The sequence below is a fragment of the Salmo trutta genome, chromosome 30 (genome assembly GCF_901001165.1).
Source record: "Salmo trutta chromosome 30, fSalTru1.1, whole genome shotgun sequence".
In the NCBI taxonomy this organism is placed as follows: Eukaryota; Metazoa; Chordata; class Actinopteri; order Salmoniformes; family Salmonidae; genus Salmo; species Salmo trutta.
The window spans coordinates 40,228,222-40,253,582 of NC_042986.1; the positions used below are offsets into that span (position 1 = coordinate 40,228,222).

The window sequence follows — 25,361 nt, forward strand, 5'->3', positions numbered from 1 at the left end:
ATCAGCTGTAAGAGCAGTTTACCGATCACCGTACCTGTACACAGCCTATCTGTAAATAGCACACCCAACTACCTCATCCCCATACTGTCATTTTTCTTGTTGCTCTTTTGCACCCCAGTATCTCTACTTGCAAATCTGCACAGCTTTAACTCCAGTGTTTAATTTCCACATTTTTGCCACTGTGGCCCATTTATTGCCTTACCTCCCTAACTTTACTATGTTTGCACAAACTGTACATAGATATTTCTATTGTGTTATTGACTGTACATGTGTTTATCCCATCCCATGTTTTTGTCGCACTGCTTTGCTTTATCTTGGCCAGGTTGCAGTTGTAAATGAGGACACAAGGTGTCTACACGGTGTCCAAAGCTTTCCATAGGGTTGCTGGCTAACATTGACTCCAATGCTTCCCACAGTTGTCTCAAGATGGCTCAATGTAGTTTGGATGGTGGACCATTCAACACAGGAAACTGTTGAGCATGAAAAACCCAGTGTTGCAATTCTTGACACATACCGGTGCGCCTGGCACCTACTACCATACCCTTTTCAAAGGCACTTAATTTCATAAAGAATTTGTCTCGAGTGTTTGCCATAGCTGTAGTTAAATTTCAACTTCCATTGGATATACTATTCATAAAATTTACAAATATTGTAATTATCATTGGGATCTCTTTAACAAATTGTTTATTATGATTAACACATGCAGTCACATCTGTTAACAAACTTGTATTGTGAATCTTAAATACTGCACAATTTAAACACTTGCCCCAATCCCCCTAACCCAAAAGACTTGTAAATATTGGACAATACAAGCAGCATCTCAGTTGCAACTACCAGCTTTTTTCAACTAACCATATAAAACATTTTGAAATTAATGTTGTTCAATAATTCAAACAAAATGTGTTAAACATGTCATTGGACACAAAAGGCACAAGGTTGTAGGAAAGACCCACCTATTATTATACCCTCTGCTGAGACAGAAAGAAAAACTGGGTTCAATTAGAATCACTCAGAAGATCATAACAGAGAAGGCACACAAATAATCAGTAATGGTGTCACATTTTATCATTGTGCATACTATTCATGATGTCATACACTTCTCATCTCTCCTTTATGAATACCCTTGCTGAAGTGTAAGTCACACCTGTATAGATGCCATTGGATGGGAAGACCAGCTGACTGCCATTCATGCAGGTGACTTTAACTGTGGCCCTGTAGTCAAGGTCGATATTTGCTTTCCCCATTGTGATCTCAACATCCATGGTCTTCCCTGGTGGGATCTTCACGTTGATAGTGTCCGATTCTGTTATGGTCTCTGTCTTCTGCAGGCTGGTGGATTGCTCCACTCCCACGGTCAAGCTGAACCCTGATGACACCTCTACCAGATCCGGGATCCCCGCTTTGACCGACACATCCAAGGTGGACTCCATCTTGTTGCTGACTGACCAGGAGGAAGTCTTGGTCAGGGTCTTGCTGTATGCAATGGACTTTTCTTGAACAAAGGAGGTGTCGTTGTGGTGAGACATGGTTTTCACATATTCTGGGGTCACCTAAAATCAACACACAAAGATGCAAGTTATTCAAACAAGACAAAGACAATTTAAGAACTAATCAGTGAGGAACTGATAAATAGATTTTTAGAAAGCCAACAATAATAACGGGTGTGTGCTATCTTGGCCTGGTGCATATGTGTAAAGGTTAAACATTTTTAAAAAAGGGTGTTGGAGCTATTTTACTGACCAAGGCCAAGAAACATAAGGCATGACTGTCCTAGAAATGAGATGCCTGATGAATATCGACCCCCATATTGGATTACGTATTTTGAAGTGGACAGCCCCCTTACTTTAGAGCATCAGTACTGTTTTCCTGAGCAGTCTAAACCCATCTATGGCAGAGCTCACCTGGGGTTTGAAGAGGGAAAGGGTGGGATACTCCATGTCGGTCAGCACGGACGACTTGATGGTGTTGATGAAGAGGAAGCCCATGCAGTCAATGTCCGAGCCAGACCTGCCCTGCAGCCCCAGGCAGATTCCAGAACCCACATCGATGGTGTACTCAGTCTTCAGTCCCCAGCTGGTCATTTTTTCAAAGAACTGCCGGTTCTTACTCGTCGTGAACTTGATGGCACCCAGACGTGTGCCGGCGCCATTACCCCACAGAGACAGCTTGGTAATGCGCTCGCCAAGGTACAACTCAAACTCATTGAAAGTGTTCGAGTCGCCAAAGGTCGCAACGCGCCCGTCAGTCAGCTCCGCCCGCACGGCTTTCACCTGCCAGCCTTCCACCGCCACTCCGATCTTCTTGAGGGTGGCACCGTTTTTCATGCCGTGGAATTCAAATGAACTGCCTCCTCCACCACCGATCAACTGCAGTGTGGTTGCCATGTGTGTGTCACGTAACCTGAAATACAAATTTGTACAGATCCATTTAAGAAGCCTTTAACTCAAAGGAGCTCTGATTCAGACATTAAAAGCCATGGAGTTCCTCTCCTACTCTCAGCACCTCCCCACTCTACCTCCTGCTGTTTCTTCCTGATCAACTTGGTGACTTATGTTTACATACATCATCACACATATTGTTGTGTTGGTGAGCAAGTCTCGATGCACTTTTTAATTCTGATGTTGCTATAACTACGAATAATCATGAATATTACAGATTCCACTTCAGAATATGATTGTTATGGTGCTGGAACTGAACTTTCCAAACAAAGTTGCCACTGAAATATCTGAAAGAATAAAGATGGAATTGTATTAATTAATATATAACAATATTCATTAACACAGGCTGCAGTATTCACAGGTATGCATTAATATATTATAACACTGTCTAATATAGAGCAGGGTCTGTCAACCTTTTAAACCATCTGTCCAATTAAAACTAACCATCAGATTTAGTCAAGTAACTCCTAAAACGTGGCTGAATAATTCAAACTTGATTATTGAATGTAGATAAACTTTACCTCAATTTTAAATGGTTTCAGAATTGTGAAGTATTTTCTTTTACCTGCTTGTGAAGATACTGTACTATCCAAGCAATGCAACAGCTGCATCATTGGTAGTGTAGTCAAATTGTATTGCCCTATTCTTGAACTACGTACTTAGAGACCCTAAATATGAATATCTATGATCACAAGGTTGCGCCTGCTCTTCTCCAGATTGCCTGGTAGAAAGTGTAGACAGACACCCATAAACACTTTAGACACTAGACATGTTAGAGCTGCAGTGCAGTTCACCTTTACCTGCAGTGTAATAATTTAGAATCTGTCATTTCAGTATGAAATACTAGTTGCGTTAATCAAATCAAGATGAAAATGAAAGCTTGGTATTAAGCACTAGACTCAGTCTACCATATAAGAACTACTAAACACCCCGCCATAAACATCTGCATATCGGAGTCAAATTAATCCCAGTGATATAGTATAAATACAACTTGAAGACGCAACAATAAATGTGAAGAGCTAGAGAAACCTGTGTTTAGTCAAATCACCTGAAAACATATTACACAGGATCAGCAGGGCAGGCCAACGTCCACCATGTGAAAACACTTATGCAGGCCTTAGTTTCAAAGACGGATATAGATTCTCTAATTTAAGTAAGCTTACATGTTAAAGATGCATTAGGTAAGACTGAACAATATGGTGAAATTGTCATTACACACAGTCAGCTATCAGTATTTAAAATGTTCTGAGAGAAGATCCAGCTTCTATGACTACCCCTCGCTCCGCAATCACTCTGAAAAATCATTCCAGCCAATCATGTCTCTTCTAGGGATGCACCTGACTAACGTCCACAAATAATTAGATTTAAGCAGATATATATACACACACACGTGATGAACTATATCAACTTAACTGTTAATAAATCCCAAACAATGATGTATCAAGGCAGAAGGCACAGAAAGCAAACAAGTGTGAGAGACTTGAGTCCCTCCCCTCCTGTTCAGCTGCTGCAGGGTCTATCGCTGCACTCAGAGGAGCAGAAGTTGGAGCCAGATAAGCATCCGTTTGTTGATACATGCCCGTTTATGCATTCACTTTACATTATGGATATTAAAGTTGGTAAAGTAACTGACCAAAGACAGTTTTTTGCAGAGATGGCACCAGTCACCTACGGTGAAAATTGGCAACTTTCCAGCTAACTTCTTGCACTATAAGTCTGCTTTCTCCAGACTGACCTACTGCAGCTTTAACAGAGCAAAATGGCTGGTGTGAAGAACTTCCTGTTTCAGTTCACCTTTCCCTTCAGTTATTTGGAACGTGACATTTCAGTACCCAATGCTAGATGTGTCAAACAGTGCATTTGTTACATACACCTCTTGGAGGGGGGGGGGGGGGGGACACAACACCCTGCAACACGCAACTCCCTGTGGAGTGAAAGAGGTATGGAATTGCAGGTGCAGGCAAGGATGACAGAGGCAGAGAATTTAAAGTTAACAGTGGCTGGACAGAACCAAGGCAAAGCCCCCTTTCCTACCTCCCACAACTTACCTAACTAGCACCAACTGGCACACTAACCAAAATACAAGGGATGGTCCGCCTAGGTCTTACCTAGTGTGCATAGACATAGTACGGGTATATGCATGCCCGCAGGTCTCTTGCCTAAGCACTCCCAAGGTGCTTCCCCCCCTCGGAGCAAAATCAGAATTACTAACGTAAAGTGAACAATTTCAATGATCAAAAACAGTCCTTTTGACATACGTCTGCAGGACCACCTACAAAATACTTTACAATATACAGACCAACCACAAAACACACCAAGACGTTCTCCCTGCGCAACAACCAACACAGGACGTCAAAGAAGATCTCTCTTCCTAAAAAAGGAACACTGGCTTATAAAGCTGCAGAAGGAGTTTGTAATTGCCGTCAGCTGTATCCCCTAACGAGAGGGCGGGATCAGAGCTCCAATCTGCACTGGGGCCGACCAATCAGCTGCTTGGGGGAATCCAGGAAGCCATTTCCTGAAATATACATGTACACAAACCCACAACACAGAGACTGTGGAACGTAACACACCCACCCCAAAACCTGCAAACTCCCAGTTTGCAACAACAAAAACCAACATGCATCCCCAGTTACTAAACCCGTGATAGATTGTCGGCAACCACATTCACCAAACCCTTCACACATTGAATCTGTACATTGTATCTTTGTACAATCAGAGCCAACCGCATAAGGCGGCGGTTGTGATTGTACATTTGCTTCAAAAACACCAAAGGATTTTGGTCCGTGAAGACCAGTACAGGCAAGGCACTGGAGCCCACATATACCTCAAAAGGCTAGCAATAAAGCCAGCTTCTCTTGTTCAATGGTGGAGTACCTTGACTGACATAAGTTGAACTTACTGGAGAAGAAACTGATGGGCTGATCCATTCCCTCTTCATCTTCCTGCAAGAGAACCGCACCCACCCGCACTACACTAGCGTCTACCTCCAACTTAAAAGGGTTGTCAAAGTTGGGGGCGGCAAGCACTGGGGCACTACAAAGTCACGCTTTGGCGGACTCACAAGCATAGTTACATTCCTGGGACCACTTAAATGGTACATTGGGACTGAGCAGAGATGTAAGGGGAGCTCCTACTGTTGAAAAATTCTTACAGAACGTACGATAGTACCCTACCATCCCTAGGAATCTGCGCAACTGGCGGCAAGTTGTGGGAGCAGGAAAAGCAACAATTGCTTCCACTTTGCCAGTTACTGGGCGCACTTTGCCCCGTCCCACCTGTTTCCCTAAGTAAGTCACAGTAGCCTTCCCAAACTCACTTGGCAAAATTGAGGGTTAAAGATGCTTTCTCCAACCTCTGAAACACACTTTAACTACTTACGTGTAGGGGGCAGTATTTTCACTTTCAGATTAAATACGTGCCCATATTAAACTGCCTCCAACTCAAACTCAGAAGCTAGGATATGCATATTATTAGTAGTAGATTTGGATAGAAAACTGCAGTTTCTAAGACTGTTTGAATGATGTCTGTGAGTATAACAGAACTCATATGGCATATCCTCCCCAACACAACCACAGCTTGATTTATCTTCTTGGACATTCGGCCCACAATTCTACACGGGAGAGTGCAGATGCTCCCAGCGCACGTGGCGGGGATCGCCTTGACAAAATCGTCAAAAACTTTCCGCCTCTTTGACCCCGTTCCAGGAAAGCCAAATGACACTGAAACATTCTTAGCAGACATAGAGGACGCCTTGGATGGCTACCCAAATGCTACGAATGCCGACAGACTTTACCTATTGAAGCGAACGTCCAACAGACACGTGACAAGGTTCATCCGTCTACAAGAGCAACACGTGCAAAATGACTACAATGACTACACTAAACTTGCTACGGTTTAGAAAATAGAATTAAGTGGTTCTGCGACTCGCAAACATTGGCTAACAATATCAAACAAGCTCGAAATGAAAACCCACAAGCCTACTATCATAGGCTTCATTCAGCTTACTTTGGCATGCTCACTGAAACATGAATGGAATACCTATTACCATTCAAACAACTTTCTGTCAAACATGTCTCCCAACTTCATCGAGTACTTGGGCCCTACTGCCCAAGTTGGCTTGCAAGCACCGCTTTTGAAGCATCAAAAGCAAGCCGGGCTAAGAGCCCGGACACCTCGACTTTCGAGCTTAGGCGTGAACCATCACTCCAATTAGAAGGTGCAGCATCAGGAACAGGTGCGGTAAAAGATGACTCACAAAGGGGGTGGCTACCAAGTAAACACCACACTGATAACCACCACAGTGACAATAGCTATGATGAACGTTCCCAACCTAACAGGTCCCGTAGAGATCAACCTGGCCGATACATCCCTGCGCCTAACCCTCACAAAGGGTCAGGACACAAGGGTAACAAGCGTAACAAGGGCAACAAAGTGTTTAACAATGATCTAAACGCTAACCGAAACGATATAGAAGCTCTGATAAGAGCTGTACTGCATCAGGATTGGGGATTTGACGAGAAAAACCAATTCGAACAGGACATATCTTAGAGCAGTCCTGAAGGATTGTTTGACCTGTCACACTCTGATAGATTTGGGTTCGATAATTTCCCTAATATCTGAAACTTTGCTTGATGAATTAAAAAGGGCAGTGGACCCAGCAAAACATTGGTTGAAAACGGAACGTTGAGACACAAATCTTTGAGGTTTCACTTAAAATACCTCGCACCGAACCTAGCGTCTCCTACTTAAGCTCAACTTCGACAGTGTGTCACTGATCCACCCTGTGTACGTGACTAGCATTGACATTGAACGGATGCTGAATGGGATAGATTTAATTGACCATTTGATACCACTAATGGATTGGAAAACCAACCAAATCTGATCACAAATACATATGACAACTCCATTGACTTCACCGCATTATTCCAGGGCTTAATGAAATACATTGTGCAACGACGTGGGTTCGATGTCAGCATCTGACGCAAACCCGGTGAACTTGGTAATGAGTCCGCCATTGGTGGCAAATGACAAGGTGAAAAGTTCAACTAGGAACTTAACCGAACATGAGGTTTTCCTGTGTGGCTTAGGTCATTCACCAGCCGACACTTACCGCCCTCCTGAAAGGGTGTGTGTGCCTAAACGGCACAATGGTTGAGGATGCCATACTGGCAACCTGGTCGGAAAAATCTGCAATCAATATGGAAAAATTGAACGCAATTTAGAAAACGGCTAACTGCAATCCCCTTGTGCCGAAAATGTTCAGATTTCCACTGGGAACAACTCCCCAGATGACACACCGCTATAGGGGTGTGTGCGCTATCAAACAGCATTGGAACCGAGGAAGTATCTCACTACCTACTGGTTGTCGCGGACCTCCCACATACAGTCTATGGACTGTGGGAGCAGAAATGTTGGTAAGATTGGGTGTTAAACTCGATACCATACACCAAGTTCTTTGGTCTTTGGTGCAGCCAGACCAGCATGCCTTCTCTTTCGAACCGGTGCGAATGGCATCCGGGCAAACTATTCCTGAAGCTTGCAAGGTGATAACTGAGTCCGCCATGGTGATTCTAGGCAAGAACCACAGAGGTTTCTGTAAGACTGAACCTGGCACCCAGATACCGGATGGAAGGCACTACTGCGTTCTTCCAACCCTCTCCGCAACTATTCAACTTGGGGCTAACTATCATTGGCAACCCGCTGTTGGAACTAACCACTAGATCCACTTACCTCCTGGTACAGAATCTGACTCAAGTGGATATTTCCATACATGAAGGGCACATTTTGGCATTTGCTGTATGATCGATGAGAAACTTCATTGGATAGTGTCTTGAACGCAAGAACAAAACAGAGGATATTTGAACATAACTGTGGATTATTTTGAACCAAAACAACATTTGTGGATGAATTAGAAGTCCTGGGAGTGCATTCTGACGAAGAACAGCAAAGGTAATCCAATTTTTCTTATAGTAAATCTGAGTTTGGTGAGTGCCAAACTTGGTGGGTGTCAAATTAGCTAGCCTGTGATGGCGTGCTATCTACTCAGAATATTGAAAAATGTGCTTTTGCCGAAAAGCTATTTTAAAATCTGACACTGCGATTGCATAAAGGAGTTCTGTATCTATAATTCTTAAAATAATTGTTGTGTTTTTTGTGAACATTTATCGTGAGTAATTTAGTAAATTCACCGGAAGTTTTCGGTATGTTTGTTAGTTCTGAATGTTACATGCTAATGTAAAAAGCTGGTTTTTGATATAAATATGCACTTGATTGAACAAAACATGCATGTATTGTATAACATAATGTCCTAGGAGTGTCATCTGATGAAGATCATCAAAGGTTACTGCTGCATCAAGCTGTGGTTTTGGTTTTTGTGACATTATATGCTAGCTTGAAAAATGGGTGTGTGATTATTTCTGGCTGGGTACTCTGCTGACATAATCTAATGTTTTTCTTTCGTTGTAAAGCCTTTTTGAAATCGGACAATGTGGTTAGATAAAGGAGCGTCTTGTATTTAAAATGTTGTAAAATAGTCATATGTTCGAGAAATTGAAGTAATCGTCCCACAACCCTAGAGAGGTTAACGGTCCCTTAATGTTTGTAAAATTTGCCGACGGCAGCGGGCCGTGCACCGGGGCCAGATCTTCCGGGAAGTCATCGATCGAAGTCTCTTGGACATTCGGTTTCCATTTTATAAAATTTTCAAATATTGGTATTTCCACTGTCCTGGTAAATTCCACCGTATGGCGAATGGAATCTTATTGCAAATGTACAAAACATCACCAACATCACGACATGGCCATTTCTCCTAAACAGAAAAGATTTCAAAGACGAAACTTTGTGAACATAGACATAGAACATGGACTAATGGGCTGTTAGCCCCGAAAAAGATGTTGTCGAGGCCTTAATGCTTTTTGAGTTAATCCTATTTTTCTGGGATTAAAGGTCAAAAATGAAAATAGAGAGGGCGGAGCTAGCATGTTGGAGTGAACGGCTGTGTGTGAGAGGCTGCTGCAACTTTTTTGCTAAATAATCTAACCTAACCTACTTTATGGCACTTTTTACAACAAACGTTTCTTTCTAATACAATATTGTAACTTTCTATGTGAAAATGCCGAGTAATAAGCAACCAAAGGACAATAAATCCACTTCGGAGGCCTACTCTCCGCCAAACAACGAGACAGACATGGCAGAGGGCACAGGTAACAACGTGACACTTACAGAACTTACCCTGGGTTTGGGAGAACTACGTGTTGCTATACCTGAGGATCTTAAGGCTACTATTGCTGAACTGGACACTAAAATTGAGAGCACCATTCGAACGGTCGCCTCACAGGGCCAGAGTATTGTAGACCTTGAGAAAGCTTCTGAATTCAACGCTGGTAGGATCGACGAGTTAGAGAAGCTATGCACGTCATTGCAGGATAGTGTGCAGAGGCTTTCTGTGAAAGTGGTCGACCTAGAGGGCCGATCCAGACATCATAACCTTCGCGTTGTTGGTCTGGCAGACGGGGTTGAGGCGGGCTCTCGCCCCACTGACTTCTTCGCCAAGCTATTGAAGGATGAAATGTGAACGGATGTTTTGGCTTCAGATCCCCAACTGGACCGTGCACATCGCGCCCTTGTCCCAGTGCCTCGACCAGGCCAACGTCCTCACCCAGTAATCATCTGTTGTCACAGTTTCAAGACCAAGGATCGAATGAGGGGAAACCTGTTACATAAAGGGCACCCCTTCCGTGTCTATGAGGATTATGCGCCCGATGTGGCAAAGCATCGCGCCGGCTACAGAGATGTCATAACCAAACTCTACAAACTCCATCTTTGCCCAGCCTTGCTCATCCCTGCAAGACTAAGAATTACCCCGCCTTCCGGGGTGAAGATTTGGCTCTCCTCGGTTTTGGACGCAGAGAAGTTTATCCGGAAATATACGCCAATCCCCCGTACAGGTTAGAGTGCCTTGTCATTGTGGGTTAGGGTCTGCTCATGGACTCGAACCCATACTGTATCATAACGGGTCAAACCGTACTAAACGGTCTCAACAAGGGCTACCGAACATGTAACACGCTCAGCTGACCAATGGAGTGCGGTCAGAGCTCTCATTTAACGTTAATTTCACTTTCATTCCGACTGGGTTCAGAGCGATGCCTGTTTGGGAGGCCTTCCAGGTCTGATCATTGACATTTTCGGATGGATATACTTATATTCCCCCATTGTTGTTTTGTTTCGTTATTTATTTTTCAATTTTTACATTATTCCTACTACCATACCATTTATTTATTGCTTGCGGGGGTCTGGGGGTGATGGCTGGGAAGGGGCAGATGCAGACACCTGGATAGCAAGTTGATGTTTTGTGCTGTTCTGCCTTTGTCATAGCCTGGCCCGCTCTCACGATTAGATTCCCACCAGCCCTCCGTGGTGCTTGTGTCTGTGTAGGTGTGTGATTAGATTCCCACCAGCCCTCCGTGGTGCTTGTGTCTGTGTAGGTGTGTGATTAGATTCCCACCAGCCCTCCGTGGTGCTTGTGTCTGTGTAGGTGTGTGATTAGATTCCCACCAGCCCTCCGTGGTGCTTGTGTCTGTGTAGGTGTGCGTACATATAATTATTATTTGTACTTTATTATTATTTTCTCTTAGCATTTTAGTATTAGGTATGTGTATATTTTAAATTAGTGTAGATTATTATTCTGGGATGTGTATGTAGTGTATGGATGTATGTATGGGATGTGTATGTGTGTATGGGTGCATGTATGTACAGTGGGGCAAAAAAGTATTTAGTCAGCCACCAATTGTGCAAATTCTCCCACTTAAAAAGATGAGAGAGGCCTGTAATTTTCATCATAGGTACACGTCAACTATGACAGACAAAATGAGAAAAGAAAATCCAGAAAATCACATTGTAGTATATTTTATGAATTAATTAGCAAATTATGGTGGAAAATAAGTATTTGGTCAATAACAAAAGAACTTGCACAATTGGTGGCTGACTAAATACTTTTTTGCCCCACTGTATGTATGTGTGTGTGTGTATGTATCTGTATATATTTAAAAATATATATTTTTATAAGTATATTTTTTTGTATGTGTCTGTATATATGTGTATGTATGTGTATGTAGGTGTGTATGTGCGTAAATGTATGTGTGTATGTATATATGTGTGTTTGTGTGTGTGTGTACGCACGTGTGTACGTATGTGGGTATGCGTGTATATACATGCGCACGTGTGTGTGTGTGTGTGTGTGTGTATGTATACATGCATGTGTGTATGTGTGTGTGTGTGTGTATGTACATGTATGTTGAAAAATTGGATTACCTTTGCTGTTCTTCGTCAGAATGCACTCCCAGGACTTTTACTTCACCAACAAATGTTGTTTTGGTTCGAAATAATAGTTATATCCAAATACCGCCGTTTTGTTTGTGCGTTCATGTAACTATCCAAACGGTGACGCGCGAGCGCTTTCGTGACATAAAAATTCAAAGTATTCCATTACCGTACTTAGAAGCATGTCAAACGCTGTTTAAAATCCATTTTTATGCTACTTGTCTTGTAAAATAGCGATAATATTCCAACCGGGCAATGTTGTATTCATTCAAAGGCTGAAAGAAAAAAAATAATAAGTCTCGTGAACGCGCATCTCAGTCTCACTGTCCCCAGGCTGACCACTTATAAACTCTGCTGTTGTACTTTGCCCAGAGACAGCAGACACCCTATTCCACTTTCTGGCGGCTTTAGAGAGCCAATGGAAGCCTTAGAAAGTGTTACGTAACAGCTTAGATGGTGTAAATTTGATAGAGAGGCAAAGGAAGGACAACAAATTGGCTGACAGGCCACTTCCTGGTTGACATCTTCTCAGTTTTTTGCCTGCCATATGAGTTCTGTTATACTCACAAACACCATTCAAACAGTTTTAGAAACTTTAGAGTGTTTTCTATCTAAATCTACTAATTATATGCATATTCTAGTTTCTGGGCAGGAGTAGTAACCAGATTAAATCGGGTACGTTTTTTATCCGGACGTGAAAATTCTGCCCCCTATACCACAACAGGTTAACCTGGGGCACCATGGGAAAGTTTGGTTTTATTGAGTTTCTATTTCCCAAATTAACTCAAAGAATATCTGAATATCAATTTTGCATAATCCGGGAATCTGCACAAACCCTAGTCCCACCAATGAGTCCGTACTACACCAGTTGAGTTGATTATTTCGAAAAACTCCTAGTTCCACAAGAAATGTTCGTATTGCTTGATAAAGTCCATATTTATGTCCAAATTCCTCCGTTTTGTTCGCATGTTTACTTCAGTTTAGCTCACTAATCGAAATGCACAATGTGCGGGCGCAAAGGCTAGACGAAAAGTCAAAAAAGTTCCATTACAGTTTGTAGAAACATGTCAAACGATGTCCATAATCAATATTTAGGATATTTTTGTCATAAATCTTCAATAATATTCGATCCGGACAGCAGCGTATTGAATACAGAAGAAAAAGAAAGAACGGGCGCGCTTCACGTGACCACATAAGAGTGCACTAATGTCTTTCAGGAAGCCTGTTGTTTTGAGAGCTCTTATTGATTCCCTGTCAAATTACAACCCTGAAACAATTCCTAAAGACTGTTGACATCTGCTGGAAGCATTAGGAATTGTATTTTGACCCCACAGACACAGCATATTGGAAAGGGAATCACTTAAAAACTACAACCCTCAAAATCTCCTACTTCCTGGTTAGATTTTCCTCAGGTTGTTGCCTGCCATATGGGTTCTGTTATACTCACAGACATTATTTTAACAGTTTTAGAAACTTTAGAGTGTTTTCTATCCACATCTACACATTATATGCATATCATAGCTTCTAGGCCTGAGTAACAGGCAGTTTACTTTGGGCACCTCATTCATCCAAATTTCCAAATACTGCCCCCTAGCCCGAAGAAGTGAATAATCCAACAGGAGCAGGCAATAAGCAGGTCAAGGCAGGCAGGAGACAGTAAACCAGAGGTGGGACACACGTACAGAACGGCAGGCAGGCTCAGGGTCAGGGAAGGCAGAGGTTCATAACCAGATCAGAGTCTGACAAGTACTGGACGGCAGGCAGGATCAGGGCAGGCAGAGGTTCATAACCAGATCAGAGTCCAACAAGTACTGGGCGGCAGGCAGGCTCAGGGTAGGCAGAGGTTGGTAACCAGATCAGAGTCCAACAAATACTGGACGACAGGTTGGCTCAGGGTCTGGGCAGGCAGAAACGTAAGAACTGGAAAAGCTAGAAACAAAAAACTAGAGAGCAGGGAAAAACAAGAAACATGCTGGGATGTCCTGACAATACAAAACGAACTGGCAACAGACAAACTGAAAACACAGGTATAAATACACAGGAGATAATTGGGAAAATGGGAGACACCTGAGCTTGACCTTGACGTAAACATAGTATGCCATAAGATGATATCACAAAATAAAATGGCTTTGAATGTTTGACTAATGTAGAACATTGTTTTCCTAAGAGGTAGTCTTTCATGACTGTCTATTACCTAAGTGATATGACTGCCTATTACCTAAGTGATATGACTGCCTATTACCTAAGTGATATGGCTACATATTACCTAAGTGATATGACTACCTATTACGCACACCTGTTCCCCATCATAACGCACACCTGTTCCCCACCATTACGCACACCTGTTTGCATAATTTTGCATACCTGTTCCCGAGCATTACGCACACCTGCTCCCCATTATTACGCACACCTGCTCCCCATCATTACGCACACCTGTTCCCCATCATTACGCACACCTGTTCCACATCATTATGCACACCTGTTCCCCATCATTGCGCACACCTGTTCCCCATCATTACCACACTTGTTCCCCATCATTACGCACACCTGTTTCCCATCATTATTCACACCTGTTCCCCATCATTATGCACACTTGTTCCCATTCATTTGTTTTAACATCTCCAGTTAACTGATAATGTCATAATTAATTTAATATGGACTTCAGGTGTCCCTGATGTTCAATTTCCACCACACACATTTGTCATGATTAGCACAATAAAATGACTTAATCAGGGTGAAAGAAACCCCACTGGTGTTCCCAGCTAGACCTTCACCGTTGGACCACCATGGAGTAATCAACCATAGGTTTGTGATGCCAGAATTGAGGTGGAAATTCACCACTAAAGACTCAGAAACTCAAAGTAAATGAAGCAATCTTTATTTGTTTAATGTACGGAGAGGTTCACAAACCTTGGTATAGGTCTACTGAAGCTGTGAAGGGGCAAAGCAAAAATAGGTTTTTAGAAATGTAGGCATGATTTATGGGTTGTTCCTGCATGCGCTGGCTGTTATCATGCGGGCTCAGTTCCTAAAGAAATTGAGCAAGGTCTCATATTTTAACTTCTAGAAAATATTCTGGACGTTCTTACAATTTCTCTGAGGGTGAGGTTATGAACGTGTCCCTTTGTGTATTTACCCAGTCACCTGCACGAACCATGATAAACAAAACAGAGAATGCATACAGCGTGTACAATTCACTAAAATGTCTTGAGTATAAGACATTTTCCACCACATAGACTTTAAATGTATAGGATGTTTTGGTGAAAAAAACAACAGTCTCAGATAAAAGGAATCCAAAATGGTTATCAGGATCTCCCCATAAGAGAACCATTTTTGGTTCCAAATAGAACTCTTTGTGGTTTCAGGTTGAACTCTTTCGGGTTCCTTGCAGAACTCTACATGGAACTCAAAAGGGTTCTACCTGGAACCAAAAAGGGTTCTTCAAAAGGTTCTCCCATGGGGACAGCCAAATAACCATTTTAGGTTCTAGATATCATCTTTCTTCTTAGAGTGTATAGTATGAGTAGAGAAAGGTATTGTTGCATGAGCATGTTTTGGCAAGTGACTGGAAACCCCCAAAATACGTGGCAGCAAGATGAGAAGGTGTTGCCAAGAGTGGTTAAAACTGTTGATACACGTTTGTCATGATTATGCAATGTCTTAATCAAGGTCAAAGGATTTGTGTCAACTCAGTAGAAAACTACTGACACACATCATTGTATTGGCATGAGGGGAGTTTTGCTGCTATATAAGAGAGTGCTTCTCCACTCCAGAGACACGTATTCCGCTGTTGCATCTTTTGGTGTTAAACAATTGAACTTCACTCGGAATCTCGGAACCAATCAGTTTTCTTCAATCAAGATCTTCAATAGTCATCCTTAACACTGAGGCCTGCATATCGTTCTATGTAAGTACAAAATGTCCCTAAATAACTAATCTTGCTATATTAGGAATATTTGAGAGCTACATTTTTATTTTAACCAACTAATTATGTCAGAAGACTGTATCGGTCGTCGTATGGAGTAGACCAAGGCGCAGCGGGTTGAGTGCTCATATTTACTTTTATTGAGACAATAACAAAACAAGAAATCAAACGAATGACAAACAGTCTCGCAGGCTAAACATAGCAGTGCAAAAACAACTTCCCACAAAAGACAGGTGAAAAAAGGGCTACCTAAGTATGACTCCCAATCAGCAACAAATACAGCTGTTCCTGATTGAGAGGCATACCAGGCCAACAAAGAAATACACAACATATACAACAACATAAAAACTATAGAAATGCAAAACATAGAATAATACCCAAAACGCCGGAACACATAAAAAAACACCCCTATTACATAATTACATATCCCAACAAACCCCGAACCACATAAAACAAACACCCCCTGCCACGTCCTGACCAAACTACAATAACAAATAAACCCTTTACTGGTCAGGACGTGACAGTACCCCCCCCCCCCCCCCAAAGGTGCAGACCCCGGATGCACTTCACACAAAAACACAAAATTAACACCAAAACGAAATAATCCCAAACTAAAGGGAGGGAAGGGAGGGTGGCCACCGTCACCGACGGTTCTTGTGCTACACCACCCCCCCCCCCCCAACCCACCTACTATGGAGGTGGCTCAGGCTCCGGCCTTACTCTCCCACCTAACCTGTCCACCCCCGCTAAATAATTATTAAATGTTACCCTTCCCGAAGTCTCTGGGCTATGGCGCATCGCTGAAGACCTCGGGCTGATGTGCGTTGCTGGAGACCTCAGGCTGATGCGCGTCGCTGGAGACCTCGGACTGTAGGGCGACTCTCACTGCGCCGATTCCGGACTGTAGGGCGACTCTCTCGGCTCCGGACTGTGGGCCTACTCTCTCGGCTCTGGACTGTGGGCCGTCTCTCTCAGCTCCGGACTGTGGGCCGTCTCTCTCAGCTCCAGACTGTGGGCCGTCTCTCTCAGCTCCAGACTGTGGGCCGTCTCTCTCGGCTCCGGACTGTGGGCCGACTCCCTACGGGGCACTGTTGCTGGACACTCTGGACGGGGCACTGTTGTTGGACACTCTGGCTGGGGCACTGTTGCCGGAAGCTCTGGACGAGGCACTGTTACCGGAAGCTCTGGACGAGGCACTGTTGCCAGAAGCTCTGGACGAGGCACTGTTGTCGGAAGCTCTGAACGGGGACTGCGTACTGAAGGCCTGATGCGTGGGGCTGGCTTAGGATGCGCCAGACTAGGGACGCGCACCATAGGGCTAGTGCGAGGAGCAGGAACAGGACGAGTTGGACTGGGCTGATGCACTGGTGGCCATGTTCGTGGGGCTGGTAGTGGAGTTACCAGACTGGAGACACGCACCCCAAGGCTAGTGCGAGGAGCAGGAACAGGACGAGTTGGACTGGGCTGACACACTGGAGGCCTGGTGCGTGGGGCTGGCTTTGAAGATGCCAGACTGGAGACACGCACCTCAGGGCTAGTGCGAGGAGCGGGATCAGGATCCACCGGGCCATGATTAGGCACTGGAGGTCTGGAGCGTACCTCCTGCACAACCCGTCCTGGCTGAATGGTAATAGTAGCCCTGTACGAGCGGAGTGCTGGCACAGGGCGAACTGGGCGGTGCAGAGGCCTGATGGTTGCCGTGCGTAGAGCAGGCGTAGGGTAGCCTGGGCCTAGGAGCCGCACTGGTGGCCAGATGTGCTGCACAGGCATCCTCCTTCCAGGCTGGATGCCCACTCTAGCACGGCACTTGCGAGGGGCTGGGATCGCTCGCACCGGACTGTGCGTGCGCATGAGCGAGTTCGTGTTCATTGGGGGTGCCTCTCGTGCTTCCTACGTTGGGCCCGCTTCTCATATTTTCGCCATTCCTCCCTTGCTGTCTCCACCTGTTTCCATGGCAGGGTCTTGTCCCCTGCCATTACCTCCTCCCATGTCCAAGATGTCCTACCCTCCCTGCTACAGGATCCTTGCTCCTCCTGGGCCCGCTGCTTGGTCCTTTGTTGTTGGGAAGTTCTGTAGCGGTCGTCGTATGGAGTAGACCAAGGCGCAGCGGGTTGAGTGCTCATATTTACTTTTATTGAGACACTTAATAACCAAACAAGAAGACAAATGAACGACAAACAGTCTCGCAGGCTAAGCATAGCAGTGCAAAAACAACTTCCCACAAAAGACAGGTGAAAAAAGGGCTACCTAAGTATGACTCCCAATCAGCAACAAAGATGTACAGCTGTTCCTGATTGAGAGCCATACCAGGCCAACAAAGAAATATACAACATAGAAAAACTATAGAAATACAAAACATAGAACAATACCCAAAAACCCCAGAACACATAAAACAAACACCCCTCTTACATAATTACATATCCCAACAAACCCCGAACCACATAAAATAAACACCCCCTGTCACGTCCTGACCAAACTACAATAACAAATAACCCCTTTACTGGTCAGGACGTGACAGCGACAAATGCTTCCTATATCCTAAAACAGTTGCTACATCAGTTAAAAAGTCTAGTTAATCAAGCATGGTATGGGTTTGTTGTCCCCCCACAATGAAATTGTGGAGGGGATTACGGATCTGTCTCTGTCTGTCCGTTTGTATGTTTGTTTGTATGTTAGTAAAGCAAGATATCTCTGAGAGCACTGGGCTGATTTTGACGAAACTTAGGTGAATGATTCGTCTTGCCATGGAGATCCAACATTTACAAAATTACACTGATTGGCCCAAGGCGGGAGCTATAGCAATTAACTGCAATTTGTTAGTCACAATTTCCAAATTGGCCCAAATCAAATGATATTTGTCAGATGCGCCAAATACAACAGCTGTAGACCTTACAGTGAAATGCTTACTTACGAGCCCTTAACCAACAATGGAGTTTTAAGAAAATACCCCCAAAAAATGTCAAAAAGGTAAGAGATCAGAATAACAAATAATAGCAGCAAAATAATGTAAAAACAAACAAAATAGCATGGTTGGTTGAGAGCCGATAAGACGGCAGCCCTTCCCTCCGGCGCCATCGTGAAATAAATAGGGGGCTCTGCATCATTCGTGGGGGACGACATATTTACTGTTGCCTTGTTTCACATGGTTGACTTTGGCTTCCTTCTGTTCAGTTTTGAATTTAAAAGTATTATGTTAGTATGACGTTTAATGTGAGGTGAGTGGACTGTTGAGTGTAGTGCTTTACATCAAGCTGTCTCTTCATCTTGAACTGATTGACACATCTAGCATTGAGTCCTGACATTTTCAACGTAGGTGACTGGTGCTATCTCGGGAAAAACACAAGCTTTGTTCAGTCACTATACCAACTTTATTATCCATAATATAATAGGGAATGCATGAACAGGAATGTTAGCAACAAACAAACATTTATCTGGCTCCAACTTCTGCTCCTCTCTGTGCAGCGATAGACCCTGCCGAGGCTGAACAGGAGGGGAGGGACTCAACTCTCTCACACTCTCGTTCGCTTTCTGTGCCTTCTGCCTGCAGACATAACTGTTAATGAATCCCAAATAATGAAATTGATATAATTCATCACGTATATTTATCTGTTTAAATCGAAATATTTGTGCACATTAGGTACATCCCTAGTAGGGACACGATTTTACATACTGATAGCTGATGATGTGTGAAGATAATTTAACCAAATGTTTAAAAAAATCTTACCTAATGCAGCTTTAACATGAAAGCTTACTTAAATTAGAGAATCTACATTCATCTTTGAATCTGAGGCCGGCATAAGCGTTGTATGTTAGTAAAATCAAATCTTAAACTACTCATTTTGCTAAGTGAAAAAAAAAGAAGTTGAACAACTTTGATTTTATTACTAATTGACTGCACATTTCATGGAACAAACGGTTCCTAAATGATGAAACAGTTGACTAATTGGTAATTATTTGTAAATGATTGGTATATATGACATGGTGTTTTGTATTCACATTGTTCACTTTGGCCTACTATTGTTTTTGTTTTCACATGGTGGACATTGGCCTGCTATTGTTTTTGTTTTCACATGGTGGACATTGGCCTGCTCTGCTGATCCTGTGTAATATGTTCAGGTTAGTGACTAAACACAGGTTTCTCTAGCTAGCTGCTGATCCTGTGTAATATGTTCAGGTTAGTGACTAAACACAGGTTTCTCTAGCTAGCTGCTGATCCTGTGTAATATGTTCAGGTTAGTGACTAAACACAGGTTTCTCTAGCTAGCTGCTGATCCTGTGTAATATGTTCAGGTTAGTGACTAAACACAGGTTTCTCTAGCTAGCTGCTGATCCTGTGTAATATGTTCAGGTTAGTGACTAAACACAGGTTTCTCTAGCTAGCTCTGCTGATCCTGTGTGATATGTTCAGGTTAGTGACTAAACACAGGTTTCTCTAGCTAGCTGCTGATCCTGTGTAATATGTTCAGGTTAGTGACTAAACACAGGTTTCTCTAGCTAGCTGCTGATCCTGTGTAATATGTTCAGGTGAGTGACTAAACACAGGTTTCTCTAGCTAGCTGCTGATCCTGTGTAATATGTTCAGGTTAGTGACTAAACACAGGTTTCTCTAGCTAGCTGCTGATCCTGTGTAATATGTTCAGGTGAGTGACTAAACACAGGTTTCTCTAGCTAGCTGCTGATCCTGTGTAATATGTTCAGGTTAGTGACTAAACACAGGTTTCTCTAGCTAGCTGCTGATCCTGTGTAATATGTTCAGGTCAGTGACAAAACACAGGTTTCTCTAGCTAGCTGCTGATCCTGTGTAATATGTTCAGGTGAGTGACTAAACCCAGGTTTCTCTAGCTAGCTGCTGATCCTGTGTAATATGTTCAGGTCAGTGACTAAACACAGGTTTCTCTAGCTATTCATATTTATTGTTGCATGTTCAAGTTGTCTTTATACTATATTATCACAGAGATTAATTTGACTCAGATATGCAGATGTGGTATGACAGTATGATGTTTAGTTGTTCCTATATAGGAGACTGAGTCTAGTGCTTAATACCAAGCTTTGCTTTTCATCTTGATTTGACTAACACAACTAGTATTTCATACTGAAATTACAGATACTAAACTTTTCAACTGCAGGTAAAGGTGAACTGCACTGCAACTCTAAAATGTCTAGTGTCTAAAAAGTCTTTATGGGTGTCTGTCTACACTTTCTACTGCCCTTGACCAGCACAAAAACATCCTGTGGCGGACTGCAATAGTATCGAATAGTCGGGGGGCCCCGGCCTATTCCGTTCGCTCCATACTGGATTTGAGGCGCCGGGCGAGGGGTCTTCAGTATCTCGTGGAGGGGGAGGGGTATGGCCCGGAGGAGAGGTGCTGGGTTCCGGTCGAGGACGTGTTGGACCGATCTATGCTGCAGGAGTTCCAGCGTCTTCGTCCGGTTCGCCCTGCGCCTCGCCCTCCGGGGGGGGGGGGGGGGGGGGGGGGGGGGGGAGAGGTTACTGGCACTGTCAAGTTGGTCCCTCTCCTTGTTCGGGCGGCATTCGGCAGTCAAAGTCACCAACCTTCTAGCCATCGCTGATCCTCTTTTAATTTTCCATTGGTTTTGTCTTGTCTTCCATCACAGCTGGTTCCAATCCCATCAATTACATGTTGTTTATTTAACCCTCTGTTCCCCCTCATGTCCTTGTCGGTGATTGTTTATTGTAAGTGTTTGTGCACGTCTGTCCTGGTGTGCGTTGGGTTATGTACCCATTTATTTTATTATGTTGTTTTCCGATGGGTTTTGTTAATAAACTGCGCTGTTGGAAACACAGTTATTTCTCTCCTGCATCTGACTTCTCTGCTGCCAGTTCGCACCCCTTACAATATTATTCTATGTTATAATATATTAGTACATACCTGTGAATACTGCAGCCTGTCTTAAAGAATATTGTTACATATGAATTCATTTCAATCTTTATTCTTTCAGATATTTCAAAGCAGAAACTTTGTTTGTAGGTGAGTTTAAGCACCATAAACAACCTCATATTCTGATGTAGAATCTGTAACATTCAAACACATCATTATAGGGCAGGTTATCATATTCTGATGTAGCATCTGTAACATTCATACTCATTGTTATAGGGCAAGTTAAAATATTCTGATGTAGCATACACAACAATATGTTTATATATATCATTACACATAAGTCACCAAGTCGATCAGGAAGAAACAGCAGGAGGTAGAGTGGGAAGGTGCTGGGAGTAGGAGAGGGACTCCATGGTGTTGATCAGGAAGGAACAGCAGGAGGTAGAGTGGGGATGTGCTGGGTGAAGGAGAGGGACTCCATGGTGACTCTGAGGTCTCTAGCTGAGGAGGAAGGAATGGGTGTGATAGATTCCAGGCGAATAAAGATGGACAGATCAGAGGAGGGTGGAGGACAAGGAGAAGTTAGGAGCAATTTAAGAATGTGTCATTCTCAATAACCTGAGGATTGTGCAGTGATTTACTCACCCTAGACCAGAGGTACCGTCCAGTATTTTTTTATTCCAATCCCAATCTAGTCCATCTGATTCTAATCATTAACTGGTTGATAAACTGAATCAGGTTAGTTACAACTGGGGCTGGAGTGAAAACCTACAGGAGGGTAGCTCTCCAGGAACAGGGTTGGAGAGCCCTGCCCTCGACTGATGTGTTGCTCGACCTCTAGCTCCAACCATGAGTCATTATATCCCTTGGTTATTGTTTGATCCTTATTTCTCGTTCTTTAATTTCCTTTTGGTGCTTTGAATGTCTGAATCAGATCTGAGTTTGAGTTGGAGGCTTCTTAAATGTATCTGTACAAATTTGTATTTCAGGTTACGTGACGCACACACACACTAAACATGGCAACCACACTGAAAACAATCGGTGGTGGAGGAGGCAGTTCATTTGAATTCCACGGCAAGAAAAACGGTGCCACCCTCAAGAAGATTGGAGTGGCGGTGGGAGGCCCCTAGGTCAAAGCTGTGCGGGTGGAGCTTACCGACGGGAAAGTGGCGACTTTTGGAAGTGCAAACACTTTCAATGAGTTTGAGTTTGACCTTGGCGAGCGCATTACCAAGCTGTCACTGTGGGGTAACGACGCCGGCACACGTCTGGGTGCCGTCATGTTCACGACGAGTGAGAACCGGCAGTTCTTTGAAAAAATGACCAGCTGGGGACTGAAGACTGAGTACACCATCGATGTGGGGTCTGGAATCTGCCTGGGGCTGCAGGGCAGGTATGGCTCGGACATCAACAGCATGGGCTTCCTCTTCATCAACACCATCAAGTCGTCCGTGCTGACCGACATGGAGTATCCAACCCTGTCCCTTTTCAAACCCCAGGTGAGCTCTTCTATAGATGTGTGTAGACGGCACAGGAAAACTCTACCGATGCTCTAACATTAAGGGGGCTGTCCACTTGAAAACATTTAATCCAATATGGGGGTTGACATTCATCAGGCATCTCATTTCTAGGACAGTCACACACACATACAGACACATTAGTTATTATTGTTGGCTTTCTAAAAATCAATTGATCAGATCGTCATTGATGATTAGTTCTTAAATTGTCTTTGTCTTGTCTGAACAATTGTGTGTGTGTCTGGGTGTGTTGATTTTAGGTGACCCCAGAATATGTATAATCCCTGTCTCACCACAACGACACCTCCTTGGTTCAAGAAGAATCCAATACATACAGCAAGACCCTGACCAAGACTTCCTCCTGGTCCGTCAGCAACAAGATAGAATCCACCTTGAATGTGTCGGTCAAAGCGGGGATCCCAGATCTGGTCGAGGTGTCATCAGGGTTCAGCTTGACCGTGGGAGTGGAGCAATCCACCAGCCTGGAGAAGACAGAGACCATAACAGAATCGGATACCATCAACGTAAAGATCCCGCCAGGGAGGACCCTGGATGTTGAGATCACAGTGGGGAAAGCAAATATGGACCTCGACTACAGGGCCACAGTGAAAGTCACCTGCATGAATGGCAGTCAGCTGGTCTTCCCATCCAACGGCACCTACACTGGTGTAACTTACACTTCAGCGAGGGTATCCACAAAGGAGAGATGAGACAAGTGTATGACATCATGAATAGTATGCACAGTGATAGAATGTGACACCATTACTGATTATTTGTGTCCCTTCTCTGTTATTATGATCATCTTTGAGTGATTCTAATTTGTATTTGTATTTGTATTTATTATGGATCCACAACTACTATTCCTGGGGTCCAGCAAAATTGAGGCAGTTTATACAATTATTAAAACATTACAATACATTCACAGATTTCACAACACACTGTGTGCCCTCAGGCCCCTACTCCACCACTACCACATATCTACAGTACTAAATCCATGTGTATGTATAGTGCGTATGTTATCGTGTGTGTGTATGCATGTGTCTGTGCCAATGTTTGTGTTGCTTCACAGTCCCCTCTGTTCCATAAGGTGTTTTTTAATCCGTTGTTTTTATCAAATTTTCCTGCTTGCGTCAGTTACTTTTTTAATATATACATTTTTTGATTTAAGGGGTGGATCAGCTTAATATTGCAGATAGATTGTTGCTTCCATCAATGTAATTGTCTGCATCATTTCCAATCCCCCATATATTTATTTGGTAAATATATATATCCATATACATACACGCATGCATACATATACACATATATACATACACATACCTATATAGATGTATATACTTTTTTAAGAATATGCCGTATGTTTTACATACGAGTCAGTTTGCGTCAGTTGTGGAATAGAGTTCCATGTAGTCATGGCTCTGTGTAGTGCTGTGTGCCTCCCATAGTCTGTTCTGGACTTGGGGTCTTTGAAGAGACCTCTTGTGGCATGTCTTGTGGGGTATGCATGGGTATCCGAGCTGTGTGCTAGTAGTTTAGACAGACAGCTCGGTGCATTCAACATGTCAATACCTCTCATAAATAAAAGTAGTGATGAAGTCAGGAGAGATTGACATGCATATTATTAATATTAGCTCTCTGTGTACATCCAAGGGCCAGCCGTGCTGCCCTGTTCTGAGCCAATTGCAATTTTCTTAAGTCCTTTTTTGTAGCACCTGACCACACGACTGAACAGTAGTCAAGGTGTCACAAACCTAGGGCCTGTAGGACCTGCCTTGTTGATAGTGTTGTTAAAAAGGTAGAGCATCGCTTTATTAAAGACTTTTCCCCATCTTAGCTACTACTGCATCAATATGTTTTGATCATGACAGTTTACAATCTAGTGTTACTCCAAGCAGTTTAGTCATCTCAACTTTCTCAATTTCCATACTATTTATTACAAGATTTAGTTGAGGTTTAGGGTTTAGTGAGTGTTTTGTTCCAAATACAATGCTTTGAACCCAGTTGACTCAGCTCTTTCTGCTATTATGGGGCACCAGGCACCAGCCTAATGGTTACAGCATTGCATTAGTAACTGAAAGGTTGCTAGATCAAATCCCTGAGCCGACAAGGTTAAAATCTCTTGTTCTGCCCCTGAACAAGGCCGTTAACCCACTGTTCCAAGGCTGTCATTGTAAATAAGAATTTGTTCTTAACTGACTTGCCTAGTTAAATAAAAAAAATATGATAATCTTTGAGTGATTCTGATTTTTGTGTCCAATGACATGTTAACACATGTTAACATGGCTGTATTTTTGAACAACTTAAAACGTACTGTGTAATC

The 25,361-nt window shown here is 43.3% G+C and overlaps 1 protein-coding gene and 1 pseudogene across 1 annotated transcript; one reads left to right on the forward strand and one right to left on the reverse strand.

The window, feature by feature from the left end:
- Nucleotides 1-713: 713 nt before the first annotated feature.
- Nucleotides 714-4,824, reverse strand: LOC115168679 (aerolysin-like protein). The gene is made up of 3 exons (XM_029724159.1): nucleotides 4,754-4,824; nucleotides 1,902-2,400; nucleotides 714-1,550 (listed from the first exon to the last, which is right to left on the reverse strand). The coding sequence occupies exons 2-3, from the start codon at nucleotides 2,382-2,384 to the stop codon at nucleotides 1,101-1,103; spliced, it is 933 nt and encodes a 310-aa protein (XP_029580019.1). The 5' UTR covers nucleotides 2,385-2,400; nucleotides 4,754-4,824; the 3' UTR covers nucleotides 714-1,100.
- A 10,633-nt stretch (nucleotides 4,825-15,457) lies between these two features.
- On the forward strand, nucleotides 15,458-23,861 carry LOC115168680 (aerolysin-like protein; annotated as a pseudogene).
- The last annotated feature ends 1,500 nt before the right edge of the window (nucleotides 23,862-25,361 follow it).

Excerpts from the sequence above, each read along its gene's own strand:
- LOC115168679 (XM_029724159.1), bottom strand. The coding sequence starts at position 2,384 with ATGGCAACCACACTGCAGTTGATCGGTGGTGGAGGAGGCAGTTCATTT. Across the intron at positions 1,551-1,901 it reads TTTCCCTCTTCAAACCCCAG|GTGACCCCAGAATATGTGAA; the intron begins GTGAGCTCTGCC and ends TGTTGATTTTAG.